This window comes from Camelina sativa, chromosome 5 (genome assembly GCF_030686135.1).
Source record: "Camelina sativa cultivar CO46 ecotype springtype chromosome 5, ASM3068613v1".
Classification (NCBI taxonomy): Eukaryota; Viridiplantae; Streptophyta; class Magnoliopsida; order Brassicales; family Brassicaceae; genus Camelina; species Camelina sativa.
The window spans coordinates 4,522,503-4,541,654 of record NC_141884.1 but is presented as its reverse complement, the minus strand read 5'-3'; the positions used below and the strand labels follow the sequence as shown (position 1 = coordinate 4,541,654).

At 36.9% G+C, this 19,152-nt stretch overlaps 1 protein-coding gene, 1 long non-coding RNA gene and 2 pseudogenes across 3 annotated transcripts; 3 read left to right on the top strand and 1 right to left on the bottom strand.

The window, feature by feature from the left end:
• Window positions 1-1,775: 1,775 nt before the first annotated feature.
• On the top strand, window positions 1,776-3,310 carry LOC147943265 (uncharacterized). Its single transcript, XR_015557008.1, has 3 exons — window positions 1,776-1,903; window positions 2,440-2,622; window positions 3,160-3,310. It is a non-coding gene; the product is annotated as an uncharacterized LOC147943265 (long non-coding RNA).
• On the bottom strand, window positions 3,264-4,996 carry LOC104785487 (F-box protein At2g39490-like). Its single transcript, XM_010510706.2, has 3 exons — window positions 4,073-4,996; window positions 3,790-3,948; window positions 3,264-3,699 (listed from the first exon to the last, which is right to left on the bottom strand). The coding sequence occupies exons 1-3, from the start codon at window positions 4,883-4,885 to the stop codon at window positions 3,490-3,492; spliced, it is 1,182 nt and encodes a 393-aa protein (XP_010509008.1). The 5' UTR covers window positions 4,886-4,996; the 3' UTR covers window positions 3,264-3,489.
• Window positions 4,997-5,804: 808 nt separating this feature from the next.
• LOC104788884 (tryptophan--tRNA ligase, cytoplasmic-like) lies at window positions 5,805-9,450 on the top strand (annotated as a pseudogene).
• Window positions 9,451-9,894: 444 nt separating this feature from the next.
• LOC104785486 (DNA-directed RNA polymerase V subunit 1-like) lies at window positions 9,895-18,938 on the top strand (annotated as a pseudogene). Its single transcript, XR_015598304.1, has 19 exons — window positions 9,895-10,139; window positions 10,523-10,617; window positions 10,952-11,078; window positions 11,170-11,285; window positions 11,392-11,439; window positions 11,743-11,907; window positions 12,074-12,232; window positions 12,325-14,159; window positions 14,248-14,423; window positions 14,526-14,601; window positions 14,716-14,846; window positions 15,046-15,200; window positions 15,499-15,773; window positions 15,902-16,075; window positions 16,170-16,310; window positions 16,408-16,655; window positions 16,837-17,982; window positions 18,110-18,224; window positions 18,321-18,938. The product of XR_015598304.1 is annotated as a DNA-directed RNA polymerase V subunit 1-like (transcript).
• Window positions 18,939-19,152: the final 214 nt, after the last annotated feature.

Genomic DNA, 19,152 nt, shown 5'->3' with positions numbered 1-19,152 from the left:
GTATAGTTTTTAAGGGATAGGGTTTATAGTATTTGGGGTTTAGGATTTATAATTTTGTCATTTTATATATTGAAAAGGGGTATTTTTGAAAATAGACATCATCAAATGGTATTTTTGAAAAGTGACATAGAAAAGAGGTATTTTTGAAAACCCCCTATATTTTTTAAGATAATATTTCTTTGTTATATTTATTTGCGATTTTACGTGGGATTTTAGTTAAAATTTATATCAGTAAGAATCATTAAATATGAATATAATTTGAAGATTAAAAGATAAATATCTATAAGTGCCGTACTTATTTTACTAATCTATATATAACATATATTGTCTACTGTCGCAATAATATTGTTGACAATCTTGTGACCTTTTATCTTTAAAAGAATTCATTCCATATTCGTATCTCATGAAAACATAATTTTAAAAGTTCTAACGTCAATGACGATCGTTGACCTAATTATAGAGACCATTTCAACATATCGATATCCTACATTAAATGCGAATATACAAAGTTTCAGAAACAATTTTAGTGTTATGTCGCTACAATGAGGTTGTCCAAATGCATCATCTGCCATAATAGAATTTCCGACTAAGTCAAGAATGCTTAAATGATGAAATGTTTAAACCCCATAATGAATATCTATTCACTAATCCAAGTTACATATTTTCTAAAATCTCATATGTTATTTACAGATGTTAATTTTGTGATGCAACCCCAGCTTCCTCTTCTAAAAAAAACATAGTGTACTTTAAATATGTTGTTTTTGCCAATGTTTTGGGTTAAAAGCATTTGATAATATATATATATATATATATATATATATATATGTTATATTTGTTATATATGTTTTGTATCATGTTATAAAATTGTAGCTCCAGTTGATAATATACGTTATGAGATATGCTACACAAATCACATGCCACTTTTTGTAACGCCTTACATATCATTTTTTCTATATTTCCTGACCATTGATTTTGTTTTTTTAGATAGATTATCTTTTCAAAATTCTTTTTCATATGTTTCCCAAAAAAAAGTGTGCCTCTTACAATGTCTTTGTTTTAGATCAAAACTTTTAATTTAAGTTAAGTTAAGTAATTAATATTTTCTATCTTATAAGTAAAATTTAATAATAAATCTGTATGGTATATGTTTCTTAGAAACTAATGTTTCACTTCAATTTTATTTACATGTTTAGATTTTTTTTTTTTTTTGTCAACCATTGGGCCACAACTGGCCAGCCTATTAGCCAAATTCCTACATTCGTAGGAACCGGGACTCGATCCCGGGTGTGATGGTGCCTTCTGCAAATGGACTTACCTCCTGCACATGGTTAGATTTTTATAAATACAATTACATAACTTGTTTTTTTACTCCACCATGCATTAAATTCTTACTTACATTCTAAAACTCATTAACCCATTCTAAATTTTGGAATATAATCATTTTTGGTTATAATTTTAATAATAACATTATTACTAAAACAAATTTATAGTTTTATTTTTAATATTTTAAAATTTTCATTTATTTTACTTAATTCATTTTTAGATAATTATTAATTTTATTATTTACTAAAATATTATATTATTATTTAAACTATTTTAAATTTAATTAATTTTAGTTAATTCATTTTTTATTTATTTTTTTACTATTATTAATTATAAATAGTAAATATGCAATGAATGAATATTAAAAATAATATTTTTTATGCAAAAAAATGATTAGGTGGAAGCTGATGTGGAGAAAGGAGAAGTGAGCAAAGTTAACTTTATATATATAGATTACCTTATTATTTTCGCTGGGAACATTTTCGTCTCCTTTTTTTAGGTGCCTACAATTATTTACCGATGTTCCCAGCGAGTCCTCCGAAATCAGTTCCCTCTTCCACCAAGCCAAAAAAGCTTAAAGGTGGGGTCTAGTTATTACACATGTCATCATGCCATGCCAAAAATAATTCATGCCATGCAAAAAACATATCATCCTGTGTAGTTATTATACATTACACATGTTATTATACATGTCATCATGTCATGCCAAAAAAAATCCGGCACTGTTTGACTTTGAAGATTCCACTTTATTTAGTAGATGTAAAGCTGAAGTCTTTTTCTACACCAATAGTCAAGGCCCAAAAGTGGCCCAGAAAAGACATCAAGTACAAATAAAAGTTTTTAAGCTTCCCTCAAACCTTAATATGTACCATTCTTCTTTTTGGATAGATAAACCCGCCGCCGCCGTTAACTTTTTCAGTTTTTTCAATCCGTCAACCCAATATGATTAGTAAATAAATTTGGCATTTTTTTCTATGAATCACATCAATAAGTAATGATGTGAATTAATTTTAGTTAATTTATTTTTTATTTATTTTTATTATTAATAATAAATAATAAATATGCAATGAATGAATATTTAAAATAATATTTTTTACGCAAAAAAAAAATGATTAGGTGGAAGCTAATGTGGAGGAAGGAGAAGTGAGCAAAGTTAACTTTATATATGTAGATTACCCTATTATTTTCGCTGGGAACATTTTCGTCTTCTTTTTTTAGGTGCCTACAATTATTTACCGGTGTTCACAGCGAGTCCTCCGAAATCAGTTCCCTCTTCCACCAAACCAAAAAAGCTTAAAGGTGGGGTCTAGTTATTACATATGTCATCATGCCATGCCAAAAGCAAATCGTGCCATGCCAAAAACATGTCATCCTGTTTAGTTATTACACATCACACATATTATACATGTCATCATGCCATGCCAAAAGCAAATCCGACACTGTTTGACTTTGAAGATTCCACTTTATTTAGTAGACGTAAAGCTAAAGCCTTTTTCTACACCAATAGTCAAGGCCCAAAAGTGGCCCAAAAAAGACACCAAGTACAAATAAAAGTTTTTAAGCCTCTCTCAAACCTTAATATGTACCATTCTTCCTTTTGAGCCTCTCTCAAACCCGCCGCCGCCGTTAACTTTTTCAGTTTTTTTAATCCGTCAACCATATATAATTAGTAAATAAATTTGGCATTTTTTTCTATGAATCACATTAATAAGTAATGATGTGATTTAATTAATTTTAGTTAATTTTTTTACTTATTTTTTACTATTATTAATTATAAATAATAAATATGCAATAAATGAATATTAAAAATAATATTTTTTATGAAAAAATGATTAGGTGGAAGCTGATGTGGAGGAAGGAGAAGTGAGCAAAGTTAACTTTATATATATAGATAGTCTTATTCTATCATATGCATATACTTGCGAAAAATCATTTTAACGTTGTTTTTAAGTAATTTATCATAGTAAATATTAGAATAATACATATTGGTGAAAAAGCTTCAATTGGCTCTATCCTAACAAAGCCAAACTTGAGTTTGTTTACAAGGTTTCTTGTACATCAAGAAATAGGAACCCACGCGTTAAAATGACAGCAGATTAATTAAAACATGTGCATATGCGTGTATCTTTAGACATAATCTTATGTCTTTTCGATTCGAAAGCAGAGTCAATCTCTGGAGAACGAAGACAGTACAAGCAGAGGCTGATTGATGTTGACCATTTGCTGTAGAGCCAATATCAGTTGATCATTACTATCGTCTTCATTCTTTGATCCTTCCAATTTGACCAGCTTTAAGTTCGTTAGTACTCTTGCATGCTCGCTCCCATATTCAGCATCAACATAGACTTCTTTTGAACTATAAGTATTCAAATCGACCTCCGATATATATAATCAAAGGTATTAGCACGAAGCCTAAACCAACATGTACAAATTAAAGTTACAAATGTTTAGGTGCTTGACACTTACAGTTACAAAGAGGCGTTCAATTGAAGGACAAAGTTTGAGAAAAGAGATCAGGATTTTGATGTTTTCTTGGTTCATCGAGTTATCAATCCACCGCAGTTCTTGTAATTTGTAGAATTGGAATGATCTCCAAGATGATGATATGGACGGTTTCATCAGTTCCTATATAAACAAAAGTAGTAATACATAACTTCTCAAAACATGGTCCAAAAATTTAAATAGTCTACGTCGCACACTAGATGATAGAATCATATCAATCGTAAAATAAAATAAATATCTTTGTTACCTCGAACATCCATCTACAAAGTGTAAGAGATTGAGAGTTCTTAATGATCAGCAAGAGAGGACCGGTGTCTAAAGCATTGTTGTTAAGGCTTGGGCCTTGTCTTACGTCGAAAATCGCATTGGTCAAGTTGAAATGTTCATGGATCTTCATCAACGGTAGAAATCCTTGGTAATGAAGGGTTTTGAGCTTAACTGCTCTGATTTCGAGATATCTCAGCTTGGGGCAACCCGAGATGGATAAGTGAAGAAGTTTAGTTGGTGAATCAATAGTGAGAGAAGTTAACCCCTTGCAACCACCAATCTTGAGATTCTCAAGTAAAGAAAAATCCAAAACCATGGAGGAAACGACCTCGTGGGTTAACGAGTTCACCGAGTCTAAACAAAGCGTCTTCACCACGAAACCACTTGAGTCGTCGACAGGTCTTGGAATCTGATCGTTGATCTCGAGACGCCAGCAAAAGCTTTCTTCTTTCTTAGAACCATCAGGGAAGAAGAAGCTCATATGCATGACGTTATTAGGTGCGAGAATAGTGGACACGAAGGTTGACTTGTCGACGTGTAACTCTAGCTTCCGTGTGTTTTTAGACGGGTCGTGTTCGTCGAAGTTGTCGATGAAATTAGAGACGGCGTGAAATATGTCTTCGATGGAGCCGTTATGGCTGTGAGCGACGAGTAAGGCTTGATTCCAAACGGACCTATACCGTGTGGAGACGAAAGGGATAAGTCTTGCGGATTCAAAAGGGACGAAGCCAATGATATAGAGGAGAAGCTCTAGTGGTAAGGTAGAGAGGATGTCTGGTTTGAGTTCGTTCATGGTGAGGTGCTCTGAATTTGCCGAGGAGAGGTTTTAAGAAATGATTAGTACGATTATGGTACGTACGGATTTTGGGTTTATATAAAACACTGGATCCTCGGCGCTGATCATGCTATTATTGTTGTTAGAAACACATCTTTATATAAATTTTTTTTATTATATAAAAAGCTAATACGTAAGTCCTATGATGACATTTTGTCTTCGTACGTATTTTTCAACACATTCCTAATTTTGAAGCACTCCTAACGTTTATCCAAAAATATTCAAAGCTGTTTACAAAATAACTTTGTCATCAGTGTCATGATAGAGTCAGACGAGATATATTGTGATTTTAATTGTTCCATCTATTCTTTTTTATTCGTATGGGTTGTTCAAATCTAAATATTCGACTGGATTCATACATGTTCTAACATGTAATAATATTTAAAACATAATTGCTCAAATGCATGTATCGGAAAATCCAATTGTTTTAGATGTTGACATATGCACAGCCGACCATGGATTGACGCAAGTGAAACTTGGGTTTTGAGCTTCGTATCTATAAGATATTTTACTGACAAAGCTACATCAGTCCAGTCAGCCATCTGGTGGGTTCAGGACTTTTCTCACAATGTTGTTCCTTTTCTTTGTTTAGAGCTTTCAAATTCTCAAGACGACCAGACCAGCCATATCCATTTGGTGGTGTTACTGTTCATTTTTTGTTTTTGTAATCAATCATCATCGCAACAATGGCGATAAAAACAGCAGGGGTAATAGTGGCGATTAAAACCAGTTCTTGAGTACCAATTTCTTTCCGGAAATGAGGATTGGGCATGATTAGTGTCTAATTAAACTAGTGAAAGCGACTGCTTTGGCTAATATCATCCAAGTTCATATAAACGTCCGTATAATGTTTTGTAAAACTGTATGAGTATGAGGTATGGTTAATGCAAGGTACGTTCCTGCTTTAATGCTTTTGTGCAAGATATGACGTATGAAATCAATCAAATTAATAAGTTGACCGTCTAGAATATTGGAGATTTTGTTAAGAAAGCAACACACCACCTATATATATTAAACTCTAAAGCAATTTATTCAGGCAGAGTTGAAATTTCTATAGTTCAAGTCAAAGCAATACTTGTATTAATTAAAAGCCTAAAACATTAATTTTTGATATCCACTTAATAGATCCATAGATTGTTTGAAGTTTTTTAATGAGAGAACACATAATTGCAAAGAGCTAAAGAAACAGAACAAAAGCAGAGAAAAACAGAGTGTAGAAACGCATAAGAAAGCAAAAAAACACAGTGTGAAGTGTTCGACAAGATCAATCAAGATGGTTATATTATAAAAGGCAGAAAAAACCCTAAAAACCTAAACGACATAAAGAAAGAGACTCTTGCAAACAGCACAAATTAAAATGACCTGAGACAATAAAGACGCTGGGCTTTATCTACTGTCCCTCCTGAGCCTGTGGACCCGCTGGTTAAGCTTCTCGATCTTGAAGACCATACTCGAAACGCGGTAAAGAATCCAGTAAAAACCGAGAGCCAAAGCGATGAGGAGGAAGTTACGTTGAGACTTGAAGATAGATTTCTGGTAATGGAGAAGCTCCGAAGCGGTGCAGGAATCTCCATCGCATGATATTCTAGTCTCGTACTTCCAGTAGATATCCATGAGGAGGAATACACAGAATGGGATTATCGCCAACAACAGTTTCAAGAGACGGCGAGTGACCACGGCTAATCCCTTGCGGAGAAAGTTTGGCCCTGGCATCGTCAAGAGGATGACCATGATCGCTTCAGCCGCTGTGGCGTAGGCTAAGATTGTCCATTCCAGAGCCATTGTTTTGCCCTGTGCTGGTTCCGGAGATTTTGGTGTTTTTTTTTCTTAACTCGTGAGCAATGTTAATATCTAGGGTTTGTATCTTTCGCTCTCGGCGGTGCTTATATATGAGCAATGTAAAATTTCCTAATCCTATTTTACATATTAAAAGAAATATGGTAAATATTGATTGGTTCGAATTTCCTATTAATTAAACTCTCCTTTTTTTTTTTTTTTTTTTTCTCAAACTATGTAACAAATTTTTTTGTTTCTCACTAATTGAATCAACCTATCAATGAATTGGGTTTCTAGAGTTTCTAGTTTAATTTTAGAAGGATATTGGAACCATTATATTAACATATCAGATTCATATATATCTCTTTTGTTAAAAAAATTAATAATATTGCCTTGAAAAAATCTAAATCTTATTTGCATATCAGGATTTTTTTTATTTGCTTATCAATTTATTAAATCAATTAATTTCCGACCAATCTGAACCCATGGGAAGTATCTGCTAAAGGTGGAGAGAAGATAGATTACGAAAAGATTATTAAAGAATTTGGCTGCAAAAGGATCGACCAGTCACTGATCGATCGTGTTAAAAGACTGACTTGTCGTGAGCCACACGTTTTCCTCCGCCGTGGTGTCTTCTTCGCCCACAGGTATTTCAATGAGATTCTTGACTCGTATGAGAGAGGAGAAAAGTTCTATCTCTACACTGGAAGAGGACCTTCTTCAGAAGCTTTGCACTTGGGCCATTTGATTCCTTTCATGTTTACCAAGTAAGTCAAGCCGTGTATATATATGGTTTTGTAACATCTTCTTACTCTGTACTTTTATTTATTCTTTATATATGGCTGCAGATACTTGCAAGAAGCTTTCAATGTTCCCCTTGTTATACAGCTAACGGATGATGAAAAATTCATGTGGAAGAACTTAACGGTGGAGGAAACTCAAAGACTTGCCAGGGAAAATGCCAAAGATATCATTGCTTGTGGATTCGATGTAACTAAGACCTTCATCTTCTCTAAAATGGGGTAAGATTGCTTTTGCTCATAAAATGGCTTTTATATTGTATCCTATTACTATATATATTTTTTTTGGGTTTTGGTGTTATTACATTACACTTTCCTGACTGATTTGCGAAAATTTTGTGTGTATATAGTACTCTGTATGAAAATGTAGCCAAGATTTCACCATGCGTAACAGATAATAAGGTAACTATACTCTCTCTATCTCCTTGAATTACACTATGTGCAGTGCAGGTACGTCTTTTTCTGTTATGTTGGTGTGGCTACATGAATTCTAGAATTATCATATTTTAAATTGAATTCCATATAGATTTGCAGGCAGCTCCATGTTTCCCTACCTCATTTCCTCACTTGTTCCCTGGAATGGACAAGCTCCGTTGCTTGATTCCTTGTGCAATTGACCAGGTTTGTTGTTTTGTCTTACTTTATATCTTAAACTTGTTTGGTTTTGGAAAATCATCAATAACTTCTCATTAGTATTTATAAATAACAACCAATCTTTTGCTTTTGGTGTTTGTTGTACAGGATCCTTACTTTAGAATGACTCGTGATGTTGCACCTCGGTTAGGATATAGCAAGCCTGCTCTAATTGAGTCATCATTTTTTCCAGCTCTGCAGGCAAGTGTTTTCTTAACTACTACTAGTCTAATAAGGATATGTATAGATATGTGCTTACACCACAGTTTCTTGCTTTCAAATTATTGAATGCCTTGGTCATACTTCACGCAGGGACTGAGTGGAAAAATGTCTGCTAGTGATCCAAATTCCGCTATCTATGTAACTGATACCGCAGAGGACATTAAAAACAAGGTGAGTTCTGTAATTTAAATTTGTTTTGTTATTCCCAGTAGTTCCTTCCCATGCATCTATTATTACAAACAAGTCCATTCATTGTCTGGTATGAAGGGCACCTGAATCCTTCCCGCTTATTTTGTCGTTTCAAAAATAGGCACTCTGTTTGTGTAATGGCATTGTAGTGTCAAACTTCATAGATCAATAGATATAGCAGTCCTAGTAATGAAATCAGATCATTGCTTCCATTATCTAAATTTGATGCGGTTCCATATATGCAGATAAATAGATATGCATATACTGGTGGGAGAGACAAGGAGAAAGACCAAAAACAACACAGATCAGATCTAGAGGTACCAAATTCCTTGTTTCGCCTCTTCCCCTTACTCTGTATACTTGCAAAACTGTTTTTAATCTGTATACTTCCCCTTAGTCTTTAATTTTCTGGTAATAATCTCGTTTCTACTATTTTACTCACAGAAAGACATACCGTTCAAGTATTTGAGTTTCTTCCTCGAAGATGATTCTGAACTTGATTATATTAGAAAGGTACGTACGTACAAGATTTCAATCAGTTTGTTATGAAGATCACTGCAGAGAAGGACGGATGTTTTTATATCGTAGTTTTCTTAATTATTGTATTAATATATTTTCAGGAGTATGGAAACGAAGAGAAGTTGACCGATGATGAAAAAGAGAATGGAAAAAAAAAAGATGTTGACTGGAGCTGTAAAGAAGCGACTCACCGAAGTCTTGACAGAAATAGTTGAGAGACACCGCAGGGCACGAGCTGCTGTTACCGATGAGGTAAAAAATTGTTATTCTCTAACTATCATGATTTGATATCTCCCCACTCTACTAGGAATTTTGACTAACGGAAATTTTCAGATGGTGGATGCATTCATGGCCGTGAGACCTCTCCCAAGCATGCTCGAGTAGGATCCAGAAACCAGAAGAAACCCCGTTTGGCACCTCCTCCCAACTTCACTTGGAATTGGGGATGCATCTTTGTGTATAACAAAAAAAAAAAACAAAAAGGGTGAATTACACCAACTAAATGAATAAAATACTTAATTTTTTTTTTTGTAAAGAGGAAATAAAAAAGGTCTATAATATAAATTAGTAAGTGATTTATTTGATCATTCGCTCTCAATCTCACTCGAGAGATTGTTTAAATTGTTTCAAGTAGGTTTCTTATGTTTTATATCTCATTAAAACAAATTTAAGCCATGTTAACACTAGAAATGAAGGTATGTATTAATAGTAGTACATTATAGTGTTTTTAATGTTTTTACTATAATTGAGTTTTCTTAATGTTAACTGAAAAATTTTCCCCTTTGCATGCAATTGTGGGTTTATAAAGACGGAAGCTTTGGAGAGACTGAAGAACAAAAAGTTTTTGGGAGAGAAAAAAGAAAGAAGCAAAGCAGTGTCACTCAAAACCTTCTTTCTCTCGCAATTTCTTCTCTCTGAGTCTCTCTCACAGTTCCGCCATTTTCACTCTCTCTCTCTCACTCAGATTCCTCCCTCTTTTTAAAACCTTTGTCTCCCCGACTCGTTGTTTCGTCTCTTTTCCGGGTTCAGGAACCAAACCGGGTCAAATCCTCTGCTGAATCGTCGATTCTTAGGTATTTCTTCTTACCCAACTTGTTTCTTTCGTTGTTAAACGGGAAAACAAAGCTCGATCATGACTCCGTTGAGTGTGTGTGTTTTGGGGTTTTTGTGGGTTTGTTGTGGTTTCGAATGTAGGTTTGAAATTTCAGATTTTTTGGTTTGCTATGTGTTACTACTGCTTCGATTTTGTGTAAACGAGTGGAAAGATTGTTTCTTTTTCAGATTTGAGAAGTTGTTCTTCGATTTTTGTTTTCTTTTTTGGTTCAAAGACTCGATTTTTATTTGGAAATTTATGGGTTTTATCAAGTTAAAGAGCTCAAATGTCTTTGTTTCTCTGTTTGCTTTACATCTGCCAACTGCTAACTCGGTTTTGTTTGTGTTTGGTTTCAATTTTTAGGGTTTTGTGTCATGGAGGAAGAATCTTCTTCATCAGAAATTCTAGAAGGAGAGATTGTTGGAATCACATTTGCCCTTGCAAGTAACCATGAAATCGTAAGTTATAAGAGTTATTATACTCTCTGGACTTGATCCATTTGGTTCTGCATCTTTATACCTACCCTCTATGGATTCGATGAATGTGGTTCTAAGAGTGATAAAAAGTTGCATGTACCGCTTTGTTCATCATGAGTTTTACAGAACTAAGGATTGCGAATAGCCAAAACCCTCTATGTTTTGGTTATGCTTGCCACTAAATTCATGAATTTTAGTATAATCCTACTCAGCTCTGTGTAATGCTAAGTGCTACACTTTTGCATATATATGTTGTTCTGCGATATATCCTCTGCCACTCTTCTATTTCTCACTGGACTTTAATTCTTTGTTGCAGTGTGTAGCATCGATTAGTGAATCCTCAATCAATCATGCCAGTCAACTCTCTAACCCCTTCTTGGGGTTGCCTCTGGAGTTTGGCAGGTGTGAATCGTGCGGTGCGACAGAGCCAGATAAATGTGAAGGTAATCCAGTTCTGTATTTCCTATATTTTTCTTCTGCCATTGTTTGTTGGAATACTTCTTCAAGTATCGATCTTTGTTTCTACATCTTCAGGTCATTTCGGTTATATTCAGCTTCCAGTGCCAATATACCATCCTGCTCATGTTAATGAACTGAAACAAATGCTGAGCCTTCTGTGCTTGAAATGTCTGAAGATAAAGAAGGTAAAGGTATTACCTCGTTGAGTTTTCTTAAAGTCCATGTGATATGATTTTGTAAATTCTTTCATAAACCATATAAGATCTCGACCAATGTTTTTCACCTTTCTGAGTACAGAGCACAAGTGGTGGTCTGGCGGAGCGCTTATTAGGTGTCTGTTGTGAGGTGAGTAATGCCATATACATTCTGATTATTTCCTTTTACCTGAAAAGGAAGTTGATAAATGTTTCTTATGGGACCATATACATTCTGATTGTTCAGCATTTAATTTGTTGTCCAAGTTTTCCGTCAACTAGTTGCATGTTAGAAAACGTGCTAATTCATATCTATATAGTAATTGTGCTTCTTTTGATCCATTCAATGAAAGTAACAATAATTAATAATCGCGAAGCAGTAGTTATTGGTATTTTTGTGGCACCATGAAACATTAACTGGTTATATGTATTATTGCTGAACGTCTTGTATTAGGAAGCTGCAAACATCTCAATCAGAGATAGATCATCGGATGGGGCCTCATATCTAGAACTGAAGCTCCCATCTAGGTCAAGACTGCAGGCGGGTTGCTGGAATTTCCTGGAAAGATATGGTTACCGCTATGGAAGCAACTACACGCGGCCCCTGTTGGCAAGAGAGGTTTTTACTTTCTTCTTCGTGCTTATGTTTCTGTTTATTTAGGATTTTATGGTTACATTCTTTTTGTTTGTTTAAATTCATTCTCTATTTTAAAGATGTTTTGTCTCTGGAAACTGATGATTATGTTCTTTCCGTGTCCTTTTCCATATGCTGGGAAAACAAATAGGTAAAGGAAATTCTAAGACGGATCCCTGAAGAAACAAAAAAGAAACTCACAGCAAAGGGACATATTCCTCAAGAAGGATACATATTGGAATATCTTCCACTCCCGCCTAACTGTTTGTCAGTGCCAGATGTTTCTGATGGTTTCAGCTCCATGTCAGTGGTAAGCCAGTTGACAATAAAATCCTGTGTTGAGTTTATTGAATGCTTTGGATTATGTTGTAACTCCTGGATTTGTGTCATTCTTTTTTTCAGGATCCTTCCAGAATTGAGCTAAAAGACGTTCTTAAGAAAGTGATAGCCATAACAAGCTCTAGGTCTGGCGAGACAAACTTTGAGTCGCATCAAGCTGAAGCCAATGGAATGTTTAGAGTGGTGGATACCTATCTGCAGGTTAGGGGTACTGCCAAAGCAACAAGAAACATTGACATGAGATACGGGGTGTCTAAGATCTCGGATAGTTCATCTTCAAAAGCTTGGACAGAAAAAATGAGAACATTTCATCCGAAAGGGTTCAGGTTTCTCTTCCCGTAGCGTCATCACTGGAGATGCGTACAGAGATGTGAATGAGGTAGGCATCCCAATTGAAATTGCGCAGAGAATCACTTTTGAGGAAAGGGTTAGTGTCCACAACATAAGTTATCTACAAGAGTTAGTAGACAACAAGTTGTGTTTGAGTTATACTCAAGGTTCGACGACCTATTCTTTAAGGGATGGAGCCAAGGAGCACACTGTGCTTAAACCTGGGCAGGTTGTTCATCGCAGGGTCATGGATGGGGATGTTGTGTTTATCAACCGACCCCCGACGACACATAAGCATTCTCTTCAAGCGCTTCGGGTGTATGTTCATGAAGATAACACCGTGAAGAATAACCCTCTGATGTGTAGTCCCCTCAGTGCTGATTTTGATGGGGATTGTGTCCATCTGTTCTACCCACAGTCACTTAGTGCTAAGGCAGAGGTTATGGAGCTCTTCTCTGTGGAGAAGCAACTGCTTAGCTCCCATACTGGACAGCTGATTTTGCAGATGGGTTGTGATTCTTTACTGTCTTTGAGGGTTATGCTGGAGCGGGTGTTTCTGGACAAGGCAACTGCTCAACAGTTAGCTATGTATGGCTCTCTGTCTCTGCCACCACCAGCACTAAGGAAGTCCAGTAAATCTGGCCCAGCTTGGACAGTTTTTCAGATTCTACAGCTTGCCTTTCCAGAGCGTCTGACCTGCAAAGGTGACAGATTCATGGTTGATGGAAGTGATTTGCTGAGGTTTGATTTCGGGGTTGATGCGATGGCATCCTCATCAATGGCATTGTAACTTCAATCTTTCTGGAGAAGGGTCCAAAGGAGGCACTTGGATTCTTCGACTCGCTACAACCTCTTTTGATGGAAAGTCTTTTTGCTGAGGGATTTAGTGTAAGTTTGGAAGACTTATCCATGTCTAGGGCAGACATGGTGTCTCGCTTGAGATTATCATATGAAGATGAATTGCAACTAGAGAACAGCATCCACAAAGTGAAGGAAGTGGCTGCTAACTTTATGCTTAAGTCATATTCCATGCGGAACTTGATCGACATCAAGAGTAACTCAGCAATCAACAAGCTGGTGCAGCAGACAGGCTTCTTGGGTCTTCAGCTTTCTGACAAAAAGAAATTCTACACGAAGACTCTGGTAGAGGACATGGCTCTCTTTTGTAAGAGAAAGTACGGCAGGATTTCTTCATCTGGCGATTTTGGAATAGTGAAGGGCTGCTTCTTTCATGGGCTGGATCCGTATGAAGAGATTTTCATTCAATTGCAGCAAGGGAGGTTATTGTTCGCTCTTCAAGGGGGTTAGCTGAGCCTGGAACTCTCTTTAAGAATCTGATGGCTGTTCTTCGGGATATCGTGATTACAAACGATGGAACTGTAAGAAACACCTGTAGTAACTCAGTCGTTCAGTTCAAATATGGAGTTGATTCTGAACATGGACATCAAGGTCTTTTTGAGGCGGGAGAACCTGTTGGAGTATTGGCAGCTACTGCCATGTCAAATCCTGCGTATAAGGCAGTGCTTGATTCCACTCCAAATAGTAATTCATCATGGGAGCTAATGAAGGTATAGCAATATTAAAGCTGCCTCCTTAGTACAGCTTTGATCATCTGTATTGTTGTATAATTGTTTTCTGTGTTTGTCCTTTTCCCAGGAAGTTCTGCTCTGCAAAGTCAATTTCCAAAACACTACTAATGATCGGCGCGTAATTCTATATTTGAATGAATGCCATTGTGGAAAAAGGTTTTGCCAGGAAAATGCTGCTTACACAGTCAGGAACAAGCTGAAGAAAGTTAGTCTTAAAGATACTGCCGTGGAATTCCTCGTCGAGTAAGCATTGGGTTTTACTTTCGTATGTTGCTTTGTTAATTTTTGTTTTTTTCGGTTTTACTAAACCTCTTTGCAATCTGGTTTCTGTTTACTTGCATGCAGATACAGAAAGCAACAAACTATATCAGAAATTTTTGGAATTGATTCATGCCTACATGGCCATATTCATCTTAATAAGGTTTGAATTCTGGTTCTTTTACTGTTGAATCTTTATGGAAGCCTTTACCTGTCATAGAAACACTTTACCTATTATCCTTTTCTTGCTGTGTAATTGGTGTTTTTGGTTTACTAGACATTGTTGCAAGATTGGAACATCAGTATGCAGGATATCCTTCAAAAGTGTGAGGATATAATTAATTCACGAGGACAAAAGAAAAAGAAGAAAGCTACTGACGACTTCAAGAGAACAAGTTTGTCTGCCAGGTTTGTACAGTGATTCGCTTTTCCTCTGAATGTCGTCTCTGGTTGAATGTTATGCATAATTTTTCCAGAAGCAAGTCTGATGTTGATTTCTAGGTTTCCAGTTATCTTCTTCCCATTTTGTTCTTTCATATCATTATGTCTACATGTTTAACTTTATTTTCTGTTACCTGATTGTAATTATCTATTCTCCAATGAACAGTGAGTGCTGCTCTTTCCGAGATCCTTGTGGGAGCAAAGATTCAGATATGCCTTGTTTGATGTTCTCCTACAATGCCACCGATCCTGATCTAGAAATAATTCTTGATGTTCTTTGCAATACAATTTACCCGGTTCTGCTGGATACAGTGATCAAAGGTACTTGAATAACACTTTCATTTTTGTTTATTTCTCTTGTTTCCGTACCAGTCGGTTTCTTCTTTGATGGGGGTGCAGTGTATATGATTGAGTCTTCCTTTCAAAATTTTCTCGTTATATGGCTTGCAAAATTTTGTTATTTGCGAGAAGTTTAATGAACAAAAATATTTTCTCAACTTGTCTGATTGATTTGTCCTCCAAGTTGTGATCGAAATTCTGTGCTATTAAGAAAGACTATGTTTTAGTAAGATTTCTAGATAATTGTTTTTGATGATACTCCTGTATCTAAACTGAGCAGGTGATCCACGGATTTGCTCAGCAAATATAATCTGGCATAGTTCAGACATGACAACGTGGATCCGGAATCGTCATGCATCCCGCCGGGGGGAATGGGTTTTGGATGTCACTGTTGAAAAATCTGCTGTCAAGCAAAGTGGTGATGCATGGAGGGTTGTGATAGACTCATGTCTTTCAGTGCTTCATCTGATAGACACAAAACGGTCAATCCCTTATTCTATAAAGCAAGTGCAAGAATTGCTTGGGTTATCCTGTGCTTTTGAACAAGCAGTACAGGTACTTAATAACTTACGACGTGATCCGTGCACTGGATCTTACACTTCTGACATATTACATGTTTGGTATCATGTTTGTTCATTGTTTGTGTAACGAAGTTAAATTTAAGATGTTGATTTGATCTGCAGCGTCTATAAGCTTCAGTGAGAATGGTCTCCAGAGGAGTCTTGAAAGAACACATCATTCTCCTAGCAAACAACATGACTTGTTCAGGGAATATGTTGGGTTTCAATTCTGGAGGTTACAAAGCTTTGACCCGATCCTTAAACATTAAGGCTCCATTCGCAGAAGCAACTCTGATTGTTAGTAGTTCGATCCTTAATTGTCTAGTACAAATTATTTTGTAAGACTTTATACTGGCTCCATGTTAACAGGAATTACTTTTTGTGCTTTTAGACACCAAGAAGATGTTTTGAGAAAGCGGCTGAGAAATGTCATAAAGATTCTCTATCAACAGTCGTTGGGTCTTGTTCTTGGGGAAAACGCGTGGATGTTGGTACAGGTTCACAGTTTGAGCTTCTGTGGAACCAAAAAGAGGTATACATTCTCACTGGGAATCATACCAATTGACTGAGGTTTTCTCATATAAGCTTGTTATGCAATTTGATGTAATTTGTTGTCAACCTATCTCCAGACTGGTCTAGATAATCAAGAAGAAACAGATGTGTACGGCTTCCTCCAAATGGTCAAATCCACGACAAATGCAGATGCATATGTGTCTTCCCCTGGTTTTGATGTTACAGAGGAAGAAATGGCTGAATGGGCTGAATCGCCTGAGCGAGACTCTGCCCTTGGAGAGCCTAAATTTGAGGACAGTGCCGAGTTCCAAACTATATATGAAGAAGGCCAGCCATCAGGATCCAACTGGGAGAAAAGCTCTTCGTGGGATAAAGGTTGCAGTGGTCTCAGAATGGGGACATTCAAGAAATACAGGTGGTGAGGCAGACCCGGAGTCTAATTGGGAAAAGACTACAAATGTTGAGAAGGAAGATGCCTTGTCTGGTTGGAACACTAAAAAAGATGCTCAAGAATCTTCCAAGTCAGAATCCAACTGGGAGAAAAGTTCTTCGTGGGATAATGGTTGCAGTGGTGGCCCAGAATGGGGAGTCTCAAAAAACACAGGGGGTGAGGCAGACCCGGAGTCTAATTGGGAAAAGACTACACATGTTGAGAAGGAAGATGCTTGATCTGGTTGGAACACTAAAAAAGATGCTCAAGAATCTTCCAAGTCAGATTCAGGGGGTGCTTGGGGCTTAAAGACAAAGGATGATGATGCAAATACAACACCAAACTGGGAAACAAGACCAGCCCATACAGATTCTATTGTCCCAGAAAATAGTGAGCCGTCTTCTGACGTTTGGGGACTCAAATCTGTTTCAGACAAATCATGGGAGAAAAAGAACTGGGGAACTGAATCAGCTCCTGCTGCATGGGGTTCAACAGATGCTGCTGTTTGGGGTTCTAGTAGCAAAATGAACTCGGAAACTGAATCAGATGCTGCTGCTTGGGGTTCTAAGGACAAAAAGAATTCTTACATTGGGTCAGGTGCTGGTGTTTTGGGTCCCTGGAACAAAAAGAGCTTGGAAACTGAGTCAGATAGTGCTACTTGGGGTTCTAGTGACAAAACTAAATCAGATGCTGCTGCATGGAGTTCTTGGGACAGAAAAAACATGGAAACTGATGCTTGGGGTTCCCAGGTCAAAAAGAAATCTGACACTGAGTCAGGTCCTGCTGCTTGGGGTGCTTGGGACACAAAGAAATCGGAAACTGAATCAGGTCTTGCTGGTTGGGGTACCGCGGACAAAAAGAATTCGGAAACTGAATCAGGTCCTGCTGCTTGGGGTTCTTGGGGACAGCCAAGTCCCACTGCAGCAGACAATGATACCAATGAAGATGATGGAAATCCGTGGGTTTCCTTGAAGGAGACCAAAAGTAGAGAGAATGATGATAAAGAGAGAATCCAGTGGGGAAATCCAGCCAAGAAATTTCCATCTAATGGCTCACATGGTGGCTGGTCCAATGGTGGTGGTGCAGACTGGAAAGGAAAAAGGAACCATACTCCTAGGCCACCAAGATCTGAGGATAATTTGGCTCCCATGTTTACAGCAACGAGACAGCGCTTGGACTCATTCACCTCTGAGGAGCAAGAGCTTCTCTCAGATGTTGAGCCAGTCATGAGGACTCTCAGGAAAATAATGCATCTGTCTGGGTATGCCTTTCTAGTTCTTAAGCTCAGTCTATCCAATATCCAGTATTATGTACAATTATTATGCTGTTTCGCATTTCCGTATACTTGTTATGCTTCATCTTTCTAAAACTGTGTTCTTTCAATGAAGGTACCCTGATGGAGACCCAATTTCTGATGATGACAAGACGTTTGTCCTGGAGAAGATTTTGAACTTCCATCCCGAAAAAGAGAAAAAGCTCGGCTCCGGTGTTGATTTCATCACGGTAACCAGGATGCTCGATTACAAATTTAGCTTCTCTTTTGAATCTTACTTCGCCTTATGTCTCTGATGTGAAATTTTTGGTTAAACAATAATGTAGGTTGATAAGCACACCACATTCTCAGATAGCAGGTGCTTCTTTGTTGTTTCAACTGATGGGACCAAACAGGACTTTTCATACAGAAAATCCCTAAACAACTATTTGATGACGACATACCCCGACCGCGCTGAAGAATTCATAGACAAATACTTTCCGAAACCTCGGCAGACTCAAGCTCAGTCTCCATCTCAGGCTCAGGCTCATTCTCCATCTCAGACTCAGGCTCAGTCTCAGTCTTCGTCTCAGAATCAGACTCAGACTCCATCTCCGTCTCAGACTCAGGCTCAATCTCCCTCTCAGACTCAGTCCCCGTCCCAGACTCAGACATAAACTCTTTCTGACTTGACAACAAAAGAAGGTATGGTTCATTTAGCTAAACCATTCAGTCTCCACTGTTTTGTTTTGAGATGTACATAAAGAGTGGAGCGAATGGCGGTTTCTATTTATCATAAAAAAGACTCTGATGTGAAGTGCAAAACAATGTGTAAATGCAGTTCTCTAGTTGCAGATCGTTTGTCCTTAAATCAGGTTTAGGTTTCGGTGACTGGTTAAGTTTTAAAGTCTAGCGGCATTGTAATGATGTTTGACATTGACATATTTTATTTATCGAGCAATGCATTTGCAAATCTCATTGCTTCTTGTTTGAAGTTTAAATCACCAAAGCCATTACCTTAACGGGCGATAAATAGTTTAAAGACATCATCAGTTAATAAATACCAAACTGAGAGTAAAAGAGAAACTTATACTTTATTCAGAGGGATGGATAAATATGTTTAAATATAAAAGAAAGATCAAACCGAGTGAAATGAGTTCACTGGTTCATGTAATGGAC